The sequence below is a fragment of the Oryctolagus cuniculus genome, chromosome 1 (assembly GCF_051225735.1).
Source record: "Oryctolagus cuniculus isolate XC-2025 breed Fujian yellow rabbit chromosome 1, ASM5122573v1, whole genome shotgun sequence".
Classification (NCBI taxonomy): Eukaryota; Metazoa; Chordata; class Mammalia; order Lagomorpha; family Leporidae; genus Oryctolagus; species Oryctolagus cuniculus.
The window spans coordinates 62,833,378-62,848,149 of NC_142867.1; the positions used below are offsets into that span (position 1 = coordinate 62,833,378).

General features: G+C 44.8%; 2 protein-coding genes across 11 annotated transcripts in view; both read right to left on the reverse strand.

The window, feature by feature from the left end:
• Positions 1-9,845, reverse strand: part of RRM1 (ribonucleotide reductase catalytic subunit M1) — a 36,405-nt gene extending 26,560 nt beyond the window's left edge. The window contains exons 1-3 of the mRNA XM_002708730.6: positions 9,450-9,845; positions 2,266-2,354; positions 128-305 (exon numbers count right to left, since the gene is read on the reverse strand). Coding sequence (XP_002708776.1) covers positions 128-305; positions 2,266-2,354; positions 9,450-9,468 — 286 coding nt within the window. The 5' untranslated portion in view covers positions 9,469-9,845. The remainder of the gene's footprint in view (positions 1-127; positions 306-2,265; positions 2,355-9,449) is intronic.
• A 2,322-nt stretch (positions 9,846-12,167) lies between these two features.
• STIM1 (stromal interaction molecule 1) overlaps positions 12,168-14,772 on the reverse strand; it is a 224,037-nt gene continuing 221,432 nt past the window's right edge. For all 10 annotated transcript variants that reach the window (XM_051822943.3, XM_051822950.3, XM_070074547.2 and 7 more), the window contains one exon: positions 12,168-14,084. In XM_051822943.3, coding sequence (XP_051678903.1) covers positions 13,568-14,084 — 517 coding nt within the window. In that variant the 3' untranslated portion in view covers positions 12,168-13,567. The remainder of the gene's footprint in view (positions 14,085-14,772) is intronic.

The window sequence follows — 14,772 nt, forward strand, 5'->3', positions numbered from 1 at the left end:
CACTAATTTGTACAGGTGGCTTTTCTAAACAAGATGCAACTTTTCTTTTGACATCCAAGGTTACTTTCTATTACCCTTATTTATTTTCTGAGAATACTAGATTCCATCTTTTCCACCCCAGACTCACCACTGAACACTTTCTTTGTTTCTTTGTGCAAGTTCGAGACAGCAATCCTTGCCGCCAGGATGGCATAGTCGGGATGCTTAGTAGTCAAGGTTGCAGCTGTTTCAGCAGCCAAAGTATCCAGTTCCACTGTGGTGACTCCACTGTATAAGCCTTGGATTACTTTCATAGTGATCTGGGCCTACAAAAACAAAAGCATAAGTTAACTGAGCTTTCCCAAGAAACAATAGCTTCCTTAAAGGAACAAGTAAAAAATAATCAAATTTATATTATAATAAAACAGACAGCTTCCTTTCCTGAATATCACTAGTCAGAAGAGTAAGCTGTGTGAACTGGGTAATTAGAATTCCTAAACCAACAGAGCTGCCAGGAAGAAACAGTCTTGGAGCAGGCACTTGGTATAGCAGTTAAGACAGTTTCGGACACCTATGTCCCATATCAAAATGTCTGGTTGGAGCGGCAGCTACTCTGCTTCCAAACAAAGTTCCTGCTAAGGTGCACTCTGGGAGGCAGCACAGGAGGGTGTAAGTACTTGGGTCCCTGCCAACCACCTGGGAGACCCAGCTTGACTTCTAAGCTCCTAGTTTCCACCAGGACCAGCCCTGGCTTTTGTGGACATTTGGGGAGTAAATCTGTGGACAGAAGATCTGTCAATCAGCCTCTTTCTACGTGTGTAAATGTGTGTTTCAAACTTTTTACAGAATGAAGTCTCACAGAGAAATAGCTGAAAAATCAACCATTGATTCTTAAGTATTTTTCCATCTTTCTTTCGAATTCTGCCTATGTGATCAGGGCTCCAGTTCCAAACTAACCCATTTCCCCCTAAATTTTACCTAAGAACAAGTACAGGAAAGCAAATAAATAAGATTTCAGTCATTCCAATTCAGGAGATGAAGATACGAAGTACAGTCAGAACCAAGTCATTTAATAATTTAATTACTACTCTTTAACACTTCACATATTACAAACATTTAAATTTTCATAATCTCCAACATTTCACACCTGGTGAGATGAATATTATCAATCAACATTTTACATGAGGAACCTACAGTGCAGGTTACTAGGACTTGTTCAAGGTTGTATTACTGTCTGCTATGGTTTGGATATAATTTAACCATAGCTCCCAAAGGTTCGTGTATTGGGAGCTTGGTCCCCATGGCAAAATAATAGATAGCTCCTATCTACATGACCACAATCTAAAAATAAGTTTGGACCAGCAGTTAAGATACCACTTGAGATGCCCACATCCCACATTGCAATGCCTAATTCAAGCTCTGGTTACTACACTTCTGTTTCAGTTTCATGCTAAGGCATATCCTGGGAAGCAGCAGGTGATGGCTAAAGCACATGGGTTCCTGCCATCCACATGAGAGACTCAAACTGACTTCCAGGCTCCTGGTTTCAGCCTGGCTATTGTGGACAGTTAAGGAGTGAATTACCAGATGAGGGTAATCTCCCTCTATCTGTGTCTCTGCCTTTCAAACAAAATAAAAATTAAAAAGCAATAATAAAAATACAAACAAGTTTCAAAAACAGTTTTTCACTGCAAAAAAAAAATATATATATATATACACACACACATACTCAAGAAAATCTCTGCTGCAAATTGTTAATATCAAGTTTTTTTCCTCTTTTCTCACATTTATTTCTGAAAAGTGAGAATTCAGAGGACAGAATCAAAAAAATAGTTTTGGGGCCAGTGTTGTGGCACAGTAGGAAAAGCCAATGCCTGCAATACCAGCTTCCTAAATGGACACCAGTTCATGTCCCAGGTGCTCCAATTCCAATCCAGCTCCCTGCTAATGGCCTGGAAAAAGCAGCAAAAGATGGCCCAGGTACTTGGGATATCTGGATGAAACTCCTGACTTCTGGCTTTGATCTGGCCCTTGCAGCCAACTGCAGAAGGAACCAGCAGACGGAAAATATCTTTCTCCCTGTGTCTCTCCCCCTCTCCCTGACTTAAAAATAAATAAAGCTAAGAAAGAAAAAAAAGAGTTTAAATTCATACTTTATATTCAAGGGCATAGCCACAATACCAACCAAACTACAGTATATCAATAAGCTAAGGGCCAGAGAAAAGCGAGACAAATAAAGAATTACATGAAACAAGGGACCCAAGATATAAACCAAAATTTACTTACAGGATCAACAAAGTCCATATTGAGTCCATAGCAAAGCTTCTGGATTCTAGACGTAATTTTGTCAAACATAACCCGCTCTTGGCGGCCATCTGAAGAGTTAAACCATACAATTCATGTCAGCACTTATTAGGATGGCAATATGTAATAATCAAATGTAATTAATGTGAACTTTTTAAACTGACCAGCATAAAATGCTATTTTACAGATAAAAGATTCAGACCCCCACTAGAATCATCAAGAGATTATTTACTATTGTCTTCCTCAGAAAGCAAAGATTCCACATTTGAAATCTTCTCTTCCCTTACATTGTAATCAGATGGATTCTTGCAGTAATTTCCCAATGATGTTTCCCCATCTTGACCCACATGGCAATCAGAATTATCCTTTAAAACTTAGATCAAGATCCTTCACTACTCCCCCTCAAAATTCCTAATAGTGGTTTTCCATCTCCTCCAGAATAAAAATCAAACTCATTACAAAAGTCAGTGCATATAATCTCACACAACCTGCCCTGTACGCCACCCACCCAGCTTCATCTCCTACCCTCTTACCTTCCTTCCTCACTCTAACTTGGCAGCTGTTTGCGCCTCCTTTAGATCTTTGCTCAATGTCACCTTCTCAATAAAACTTCTCGGATGACCCTGCTTCAAACTGCAATTCTCCACACACAACCTTGCTCTTCTTTCCCTTTTCCCCTTCTATACTAATTTTTCCCCATAGCTCTTGTCACCATCTAACACGCTATATATTTTACTTTTGTATTTGTGTATTATGTGACTCCTTCTACCCATCCATTAAAACATAATTTCTAAAAGGATAAAGATTCTTTGATGCTTTATTTACCAATCTATTCCTTACTGCCCAGACCAAGGGCCAAGGCCTAGCACATAGTAGGTACTCAAATATTTATTGAATGCTAAATGATTTATAACACTGTCTCCATTCCAGCACCTTCGTGGTCAATGTGGTTTATATACTCTCTTAGGGTAATTAACAGTTTCTAATGTACTTCATACCATGTGAAGTCTTTCTATTTGTAATTCAAGACAACCTTCCCATGGCAATCTCTTAGTTGTTTGTTTTTTAAAGATTAATTTATTTATTTGAAAGGCCGAGTTAACAGAGACAGAGAGGGAGAGACGAAGAGAGCTCTTCCATCCTCTGGCTTCACTTCCCAAATGGCCACAACGGCCAGGGCTGGGCCAGGCCGAAGCCAGGAGCCGGGAGCTTCATCCAAGTTTCTTACATGAGTGGCAGGGGCCCAAGTATTTAAGCCATCTTCTGCTGCTTTCCCAGGCACATTAGTAGGGAGCTGAATCAGAAGCAGAATGACAGGGGCTTAAACCAGCACTCCTATGGGATACTAGCATCACAAGCAGTGGCTTACTCTGCTGCACCACACCACCAGCCCCAGTCACTTAGTTTAGCAGTTTGGCGATATAGTAAGCAATCACATGGAGATCGTATCTAAATAGTCATAATTTTTTACTATATTTTTGAGACCATATTCTTCTTTGGCCTTCCAGACAAAAATATTTCAGCATTCTTAGTTTATCCTCAAATGATCACAAATAGTGATCTATCCAACAACTACACAGCCTTAATCTTAGGAAAGCTAAATAATATGGTTAGTCAATTTACAGATCTTCATTTGCAGGAAGGGGCTAATTATTATGCCTATTCGATTTACCTTATCAGTTTATTCTAAGAACAAAATGCACTACGGTAAAAAGTGTCGTTCTTTTAGCAACCTTAGTATAGTTACAACTACATCTTATAAAAAATAACACTGCTTTTATAGGAAAAAAAGTTGATCATAGTATGTGATACAAAATAGGTACTCAATAATATTAGTGTCTCATTCTGATTTAGTTTTTTTTTCTTCTGTGCACCTAAAATCCTTTACAACTAATCAGTAAGTTAAATCCTTCTCATTCACATCTGTGTCCTCAAATTTAGTGCCTAGTACAAGGAAAGTTCTCAAATGTCTGATGAAGAATGAATGACACAAATATCAGCCCATCACCACTTGCACACACTATATTTTCTTCTTCTACATTAGCAGTAACAGAACCCTTCTCTTTCTAATCACCATTGTCATTTCCCTTTTTGATCGGACTCATATCTGCACGTTTAACTCTTGAACAGAGTAAATTGGCAGGCCCCACATTAGGACTGAGCCCTAGTGATGCAACAATTGGCTAAATAGGCAGATAGGGAACCACAAAGCAACATTTAACCCAGAATTCTGCAGCTACCAAAGTTCTGAAGTTAATCAGGAAACTCACCAAAAGTACTCCAGTAACTGACTTAACTCACATTATAGAATGGGAGACAAACTAAAGGCCCAAGGGAGCAATTACCCACTGTTCTCTAACCTGTGATTCCACTTGATCAATTTTTCAACACAGAAGTTGCTTTTATCAAATCACTAATCCCTGCTTCCCACTGCCTACATTAACCTCTTCTCTCCAACAAGGCTTACCTTAATTTGGTCATAATTCACTTCTTCTGTTCCCTATGAAATACCATAAGTCCCAATAGGACCTCCCATTCCCACATCTGCATCATTGCTTCTGTCTTACTCTGCCTTCTACCTTTCCATACATGGAACTCCAATTCATTCTCCAAGAGTTACACCTCATGAAACCTGCCCAATCATAGTTAACCCACACTGACCTATTCTTCCTTGGAAATCCTCTACAGATGCTCCTCAAGGGGGTTATGTCCTGGAGTTTTAGCTTGCTTTGTTCACTGAAGCTCTATCATCTAAAACAGTTCCTAGCACAAAGAAGTGCTAACTAAATGCTTTCTGAACAACTGGATGAACAGGTTACTGTAATCTATCAGAATATTTATAATATTATATAATATTTTTGTCTATCTCAATTGAAAATATCAAACATTAAAAGATGAAAATGCATTTAATATACCTAACCTACCAAACATCACACAGTACATCACATTTTGGCCACACAGTACACTATAGGGTGTGGGTTGTTTACCTTTTTTTGAAAAAAATATTTATTTGAAAGTCAGAATTACAGAGAGAGGAAGAGACAAGACAAAGAGAGAAAGACAATCTTCTATCTGCCGGTTCACTCCTCAAATGGCCACAATGGCCAGGGCTGGGCCAGGCCGAAGCCAAGAGCCAGGAGTTTCATCCAGGTCATCCATGTGGGTACAGGGGCCCAAAGACTTGGGCCATCCTCCACTGCTTTTTGAAGTGCATTGGCAGGGAGCTGGACTGGAAGTGGAGAAGCCAGGACTGGAACCTGCGCCCACATGAGATGCTGGCACTGCAGACAGTAGCCTAAACCTCTGCACCACAGTGCTGGCTCCGGTTGTTTGCCATTGTGATTGCATGGCCGAATGTGAACTGAGGCTCGCTGCCCAGCGTCACAAGAGATTATCATGTCATTTATCACTAGTCCAGAAAAAGACCAAAATTCAAAAATCAAAGTATGACTTATGCTTAATGTGTATGACCCTTGTATTATTGTAAAGTGAAAAAACAGTAAACTTGACAATAGTAAGTTGGGAAACATTTGTAGAAAACTAATTGCCTGATTTCTTCTTGGTTATAAGCTGTCTTTAATGTCTTCATAAAAGACCAAGAATGTGCTTCGTCCATAGCTATGAACTTTCTAATCCCTCTGCTTGGAATGTTCAGGCCACAGATTTTCACATTCTACCTTCAGGGCTTAGCTCAAATATGAGCTTCTCAGAGAGGCCTTCCCTGACTACCCAATCCTAGGTTACTTTTTCGATGACCTTTGTTACATTATCCTGCTTACGATCATTAGCTCACTAATCACTGATTAGTGAGACCAACTGATTCTTGGACTTTTATTTCTTGTGTACACTTACCATTCCCACCCACACTAGACTGTAAACTCTGTGACAAAAGCAATTTAGCTTGTTTTCTTCACTGAATCTCTAACACCTAAAACAGTTCCTAGCACAAAGAAGTGCTATAATAAATGCTTTCTGAACAACTGAATGAGTTACTATAGTCTCTAATTTATCAGAATATTTATTACATTTTATTATATAATCTTTCTATCTTTCTCAATTGACTGTAAAATCCTTGAAAGGAACCATGTCTGTCTACTTACCACCGCAATCCTAGTGTTCAACAACAGTATCAGGCACACAGGGTTAGGAAGAAAGGGAGGAACAGAGAGGAAGAGGGAGGAACAGAGAAAGGGTCCAGAAAAGAAGAACAATATCAAAGACTAACGGATGCAAAGATATTATTTTATAAATGTTTGTTTCAGTTTTATGCATATACATACATAGACCATATGTACATGTATGTAATAGGCATTTTTTATTGGCAATTATGATCCAAAGTTTTGAAAACACTACACCAAACTCCAAAGTACAGTTTACAACTCGGTTAGCTACTTTATCATTTATTCCAATGGTTCTCAATTTCTTTAAACTACTCTCCTTGAGGAATGATAATCTCCCATTAGAAAAAACATTTCAAGATAGCAGATGAGTAGCTGGTGCTGTGGCACAGCGGGTTAACACCCTAGCCTGATGTGCCGGCATCCCATATGGGTGCCGGTTCGAGACCTGGCTGCTCCATTTCCCATCCAGCTCTCTGCTATAGCCTGGGAAAGCAGTAGAAGATGGTCCAGCTCCTTGGGCCCCTGCACCCACGTGGGAGACCCAGAAGAAGCTCCTGGTTCCTGGCTTCAGATTGGCACAGCTCCGGCCGTTGCGGCCATTCGGGGAGTGAACCGTCGGATGGAAGACGCCCCCCCCCAACTTTGACTTTCAAATAAATAAATAAATCTTTAAAAACAAAAAATAATAAAAACCTGAAGAGACCTACAATCACTTATTAAAAAAAAAAAAGCAGATGAGAAAAACTCATCTACTTTTCTCCCCTGTTATCTATGTTCACATGGATTAGTTCTAAATCCCTAACAACTTTAAGATCTTTGAAGATGTAGCTGCCTTCGCCATCTATTTCTTCAGTGTTTAGCAAGACGTTAACACATCCAGTTAGTACTTGTAAGTCAACTCTTGCTGCCCCCCTGAATAATTACATTAAAATTAACAAACACAGGAGTTACTCTGCTACTTCATAGGCATGCCAAAAATAAGAGCATCCTATGTGCCTTAAAATAAAACAAGCAGGGGCCGGTACTGTGGCGTAGTGGGTTAACACCCTGGCCTGAAGCGCCAGCATCCCATATGGGCACCAGTTCTAGTCCAGGCTTGCTCCACTTCCCATTCAGCTCTCTGCTATGGTCTTGGAAAGCAGTAGAAGATGGCCCAAGTCCTTGGGCCCCTGCACCCACGTGGGAGACCTGGAAGAAGCTCCTGGCTTCAGATCGGCATGGCTCTGGCTGTTGCGACCGTCTGAGAAGTGAACCTGCAGATGGAAGACCTCTCTCTCTCTCTCTCTCTCTGCCTCTCCTCTCTCTGTGTAACTCTGACTTGCAAATAAATAAGTAAAAATCTTTTTTAAAAATTAAAAATAAATAAAGCAAGCAAATCTTAATACATTTTTAATATTAACAACCTTTGCTGAATGCTACAATGGCAGAAATCTAGTGCATTAGCCATACAGATCAAGTTATGTTCTCTGAAGGAATGAGAAGCAAAATAAACTCTGCCCACAGAGCAGTTTGTAGATGGTACTTTTTAAACTTCAGTATTTCAAAGTAAATCCAAAAGGTTAAAGACTCAACGCAGAAGTATTACACACTTCAGCAATCTAGTGTATAAATTTTCAATTCATCTGTTACCAGCTTACCATAAGACCATGCTCAAAGATCCCTGCCTAAAGGCTTACAAACAGGGTATTCATCTCTCTCAGGAATAGATCAATAAAAGTTCACTGTGTATTTCCGTCTCTGGCCTCAGCAGCTAAAATGGGGGATGTCAGGGAAATTTGGAGAATGGCGATCTCTAGCAGGAAGGACCACCACTATCTACTTCATCTCTTGGCTGTAGTTCAACCAATCTGGACATAATCACTACATATTACACTTTGATATAACTTCTCTCATTCATTCTTTGAGCACCTATTCATTGCAGGCACCATGCTTAAGTGTGAGCAGAAAAGTCCCCGTCTTTGAAACACTCACAGCCTACTGGACAAAACAGAAACATCCAGTCAGTCAATCCAGTCAGTATTTACTAAAAGTCAACAGACTCCACTTAAAACTTTGTCTACACCTGTCTCACATGGCTTTCTGTTATGTGTCACTCTTGTTTTTCCAACCTGGAAAGGCAGGGAGTAGGGACTGTCTCCTTTTGGAATCTCACAAAGCCAACCAAAGGGCTGGACACAAAAGAGACTCAGCAAGTCTAATATGGAGACTGAACCTCTCTCTCTCTCTCTCTCTCCCTCCCTCCCTCCCTCCCTCCCCCCAAGCAAAATGAAAATAAATACATAAATTTAAAAAAAGAAAAGAAATCACTGTTGCGAAACATACAACTCTGGCTCTTCCCAGTCTCCATCCGGTCAGATGTCCTAAGACACCGGGTTTTTATTCAGTGTAAATCTCTTCCCCCAAGCATCCCTCTGGGGCACTTCTTGGGGATTATGGCAACACGGCAAAGTCTGGGTCTGGGACCTGTTTTTTCACTCCACATCTCTACCTTTACCCCACAAGAGATCAGGAAAACGTTGGGCGCCTGCGTAGGAGAGAGTCCCTTCTTACTTGCTCCTTCTTTGCCTAACACGGGTCACCAACTCCAACCGCCGCCCGCCCCCCCCCCGGCTTTGAGAGAAAGCCCTGCTGTCAGCTAGGGGTTCAACCCCAGCCTCTCCATCAATTAACTGGGTGATTTGGGATCAGTCACCGAAACCTCTCTGCGAGCCTCAGTTTCTGCATCTAAAATGTGGGGCCAATAATGCCCATCTCAGAGGCTTGTGGAGAGGAAGAAAAGAGCGCCTAGAAAGTGCCCGGCCTCTCGATCCGGGGTCAAAGTTGTTCTGTCGAAAGGCAGCACCACGACCTAGGCGAGGGGGCGCAGAGCGCAGGCCGGGAGCAGGATGGGGGCAGAGCTGCTGACAGGGCGGGAAGCGGCGGCGGGAAGGGCGGGAAGGGCGGGAAGCGGCGGCTGCGGCAGGCGGGCGGCCGGGGCACGGCTCGCGCAGCGGCAGCCCACGTCCCCGAACCCCTCAGCCACCCAGCCCGTCCCGGGCCCCTCACCTCGCTTGATCACATGCATCGCCGCTGGTGACCGAGGCGCTGGAGGATTCGAGACGCTGCTGCAGCTCTAGGGTACCGGCGGGACCGAGAGGGTGGCCGAGCGCGGAGGGTTTGACTCCCGGGGCTGCTCGGGCGCAGGCACTGGAGCTGGAACCAGAAAGCACTTTCCAAGCGAGAGCAGAGGCGCGACAATCCGAACCCCTTCGCGCTCCCGCCACCCGTGACGCAAAAGCGGAGCGACAGCTTCGATGACGTTAGTCGTAGGTGCCAACGCCGGAGGGTAAATGGGCAGGACTAATAGAAAGTCGGCCTCGCCCGGCGCCGCCATGTTGAAAATGGGCAAGGAGACTGCGCCTCTGCCCCGGAAACGCTGTTTCCCCGCCGCCATGCTGTGTGTGGGCAAAATTGAATCGGTCCTCCGGGCTCTGACGAAGCTCGCAGAACCCGCCAGGCCCCGCCCCACCCTGCCCCTTAGGAGACAGCCCTGGCTAGACGTCGCCGGTTATTTTGTGAAGTGAAAGACCCCACCAGTCCGCTTGAGAAAAGCCACCTTGGAGACATCCTGACACCGATCGGACCCATTTGTAGTTTTTCATAACTTGTGTGATGTTGGCCCTATTGTTTCTAAGACACTTGAACTTTTTCTGGAAGGTGTCGCAAGCATAAGGATTATTCTGAGTTCCAGCAGCCTATATATGTTTCTATATTGAAGCGGTCACTTAGATCTGTCCAAAAGGTCTGTCTCTTACTAAAGTCATTTCAAAAGTTAATGTTCTCAGTGGGTTAACACCACGGAAATGTAATCTGTGAATTTGGGTTCATTTTTAAATATTGTTCCTTTTAGTTCCATTCTGGTCTGGTCATCCCTGCAGCATTGTTTGATAATCCCAAGCACTTGTTCCTTTATAACTGAGCCCCTATGACCTATTCTGAACCACAATCTTTGTAAATATTAATAAATGTTACCACTGTTTGTTCAAAAAAAAAAGACCCGTCAAGAATTTTTTTTAAGATTTCTTTATTTATCTGAAAGGCACTGGGAGGGGTGGGGTCCATCTATCTGCTGGTTCACTCCCCAAATCCCTGTAACAGCTGGCACTGGGCCAGGCAGAAGCCAGGAGCCTGGAACTCCATTCAGGTCTCCCAGTAGGTGTCGGGGCCCCATCATCTGCTACCTCCCAAGATGCACATTAGCAGGAAACTGGAGAGAAGCAGATGGAGGCTGGCGCCGCAGCTCACTAGGCTAATCCTCCACCTTGCGGCGCCAGCACACAGGGTTCTAGTCCCGGTCGGGGCGCCGGATTCTGTCCCGGTTGCCCCTCTTCCAAGCCAGCTCTCTGCTGTGGCCAGGGAGTGCAGTGGAGGATGGCCCATGTGCTTGGGCCCTGCACCCCATGGGAAACCAGGAGAAGCTCCTGGCTTCTGCCATCGGATCAGCGCGGTGCACCGGCTGCAGCAGCCATTGGAGGGTGAACCAACGGCAAAAGGAAGACCTTTCTCTCGGTCTCTCTCACTGTCCACTCTGCCTGTCAAAAAAAGAAAAAAAAAAAAAAAAGGCAGATGGAATCAGCCCTCCAGAGTGGGATGCCGGCATCATAACCAGTAGCATAACCTGTTGTGCCACAGCACCTGTCCCTTTCTCTTGCTTTAGCTGTTTCACGATAGGAACCCCCAAGATTGCTATCTGATGTGGGCACAGCTGGAGGTCACTGTCTAGTACTTAGTCATGTTGGAAAAAGCCACGGTAGGACAATAGCCATGGGATTTCTCCTGATGGAAATGGGAGTCCTGTGAGTTTTAAGAAGGGCAGGACCATGCCCTGTTTGCTCTCACAGTTCAGTGGATGGTGGCAGAAGCAAGGGCAGCAATAAGGCAACTGTTAACTTGAAGTAGGATGGACTTGACTGAATCTGAAGGGTAAGAGATGAGAGTCCTAATACACTATGGCTGATGTAGCATGTTCTGATTTGAGCTACCCAAAGTGATCATTATGAAATTTCATCTGGGTCATCCTTTCCCTAAAACCGTTCAAAACTTCATGGGTTCCTCACTGCCCTCCAGATGCTTGCCTGAGCTCCCTGTGATTTCTTTTTAAGTTTTTATGTATTTATTTGAAAGGCAGAGCAACATGGAGAGAAAGGGAGAGAGATGTTGTATCCTCTGATTTACTCCCCAAAGCCCCACAACAGCCACGGTTGGGCCAAGTTGAAACTATGGTACCAGTAACTCCATTCAGGTTGCCCACTTGGGCATACTTAAGCCATCACCTGCTGCCTCCCAGGGTGAGCATTAGCAGGAAGCTGAGGTGGGACTCAATCTCGGGCACTTGGATATGGGATGAGGGCATCCCAAGTGGCAGCTTGACCCCCTGTGCCACAACATCCATCTCCCTGTGAAGTAATTCTAAAAGTCATGGAGGTCGTAGGTGAGGTTATACGATAGGATCGAGGTGGCCCAGAAATAGAAATGCCAGATTTAGTGAATTTTTAAAAAGTGTCCTAAATATTGCATGGAATATAATCATACTAAAAAAGTATTCATTGTTCACCTGGAACTCAAATTTAACTAGGCATCCTGTATTTTATTAGTAACCCAATCCAGAGAGAGCTTTAGGATATGTGCATTCAAGTTTCATTTCACCTTGGCACAAGAAATGGTCTCTTCATGCCCTGTCTGTTAAGCCATAGAGAACACAATGAGAGTGAAAGCCAACACAGGTTAAAATCTCCTACATGCTTTATTGGACTTCAGAGAGTCTTATGAATTAACACAGAAAAACCCATGTGAGGTTTCCAGGGGGTACAAGGCAGTCTGCAGCCCAGCACCCTCCGAAGACCAGCTCTAGTTGCACCCACTCCAGACCCAAAAAAGGATCCCAGGGTAAAGGCATGGCAGGGAGTGGGGCAGAGGGAAAATATCTCTTCAGCCATAGCAAAAACAGGTAAGGGAGAGAGTTGGCTAGAGGAGGGGAAGGGTTGGGGGGAAGTAACACAGCCACCTTCACCTACCCCATCTTCTTTAGCCACCCCTTCCCCAAACCAGGTGTGTCCTTTTTAAGCCTCTGGCCCAGGCTATGCAGTAACATAAATGGGGTCTGACAAAGGGAGTTTGCGGTGCAGGCACTTGGGAAATTCAGGAGATTTCTTTTTTCTCTTTTAAATTGTTTTGTCTTTTGGTTCGAAAGCAACAACATCCTTGCCCAACATCTCCGGAGCTCCATCAGAGCCCTGTGCCATGGCTATGGCCCTCATAGCAGGGGAGCCAATTATCCTGAGCCCCAAGAGTATTGATATTGGGGAAGCTTTGGGCAGCACCTCTCAGAGACAAACCCTCCTGCAGTATTGCCGAGCAGGGGTAAGAGGCAGGCAGGAATGGGTGGGAAAGAAAGGGTGACTGCCTTATAGCCCATAGTTCTGGCATCCACACATCCACTGACCAAGGCAGGTCTCTCCCAATCCATTCCCAAGCCTGGCCTCTCAAAATTCTCTGGTGACTTGTTCTCTGGGAATTGGTTTCACTCTCCCATGGGCCCCTGGAGGCCTAAGTGAGCTCCAGGATGAGCTTGTAGCTTTGGCCCACCACACTCCCAGAGAACAAATCCCCAAGATTAGTCCCTAGGTCCCAGTCTGGGGCAAAAAGAACTATTATGGGCGGGGATGGGTCCAATCAGAGGCACAGGTGTCAGAAGTTACTCCTCCTGTCTTCCCTGCAACTGCTAGGGGAAGTCGGAGAGTGGTGGAAGGGAGGAGCTTCAAAGCTGGAAACAGAAACAAAAAAATAAAAATAAAAACTCAAAACTGGGACAGCAAAGACAGAAGCTGGACCCCAGAGGTGGAGCTGGGAGCTGAGGGAACAGCAACTAAGACATGCACTGAAGTGGGGAGGGAGTGACAGCAGCAGCCCATAGTGGGAGGAGGCAGGGCAGGCAGGCCATGGTGGTTTAGTTAATAAATAATGATGAAGGACCCAAGGCTGAGGGGGCAGGTATGTACAGTGCCCAGACCCCCGGGCCAGACCTTCCCTACCCCACTCTAGGGTAGATCTCATGAAGGGAGGGAAGAGGAGGCAGATGACCCAGGGAAGGATGAGCTGTTCCACCACTGCCACCTCCATGCTGCCTACTTCTTAAGTGGCTTCTTAAAGATTTTGAGGGGAAACTTCTTCCGGCCTGGGCTGGAGTCTGTCTCATCACCAATTGAACCATTATCTTCCTCAGCCACAGCCTTCTTGCCAGCCAGGTGAGGAATGCGTGTGTTGCGGCTGGCCTGCAGGGCTCGGCTGTCCCCAGCTGGAGATGGCGTGTCTGGATCTGGGGAACTGGAGCTGTGAGAATGGGAAGAATCCAAAAGTGGAGAGCCACCAGGCGGGGCTGAGGCACTCAGCTCCATGAGGCTATGGGCCTTGTCCAGCCCGTGGTTCAGCGCCAGTACTGTCTTCTTGGTCAGGGCAGGGCTGTCAGGCAGTTTCTCCACCAGAGGTCCTGGGTGGACTCCCTCAATCAGCCGGTGGCTGCTATTGGAAATCATGGCATTGAGAACCTCATCTGCAGTGCGGACCATTTGAGGAGGTTTGGGGGCCATACGCTGGCGGTCACTCATGTGGAGGGAGGACTCCGAATCGGAATGGGTCAAATCCCTGCAAGACAGAGGGCCAAGAAGAAGAAGGAGAGAGACATGGACAGGAGATGGAGTTGGGAGAAGTTGAAGAAGAGAGAGGGATAACATAATAAGACAAGGACAGGGTAGGAAACGGGGATAGGCAGGCAGGAGAGAGAAACGGGATGAAGAGGCAGGTGAGATGGAGAAAGGAAGGAATAGTAGAAGGAAGTTGAGTAAGCCATAAGTGCACAATGAGAGGGGGCAGGAACAGGAGATTGTGACAGATTAGAGAAGAAACCAAGCAGAGCAGAATTGTAGAGGAAGAAAATAAAAAGGATATTAGGTAGAAATAAGAAGAATCATAGGGAAACAGAAGGGGAAAATGATAGGAAGAGAAGAGACGGATAACAAGAAGCAAAAACAAATGTCAGTATATCATCATCTATCCAGCAAAGGGCTTTCCAATGCCTGAGACCCACCCACTGCTAATACCCAGGGTCTTAACTAGTACAACCATAAGCTCAAATTCCACAGGCATCATCCTCAATAAAATCTCTGTTGTCCCACGGCTGGCTATATTTCCTAGGACTCAACCTCAGGCTAACACAGAACCTACATATTGCTGTCAGTCATCATTTTCCATGCCTTCCTCCCCAACTCAGACCCGTCACCCAGGGGATACATCCAGTGTGGGCCAGACCCCAAGGCACAGGGCACATGCAGTC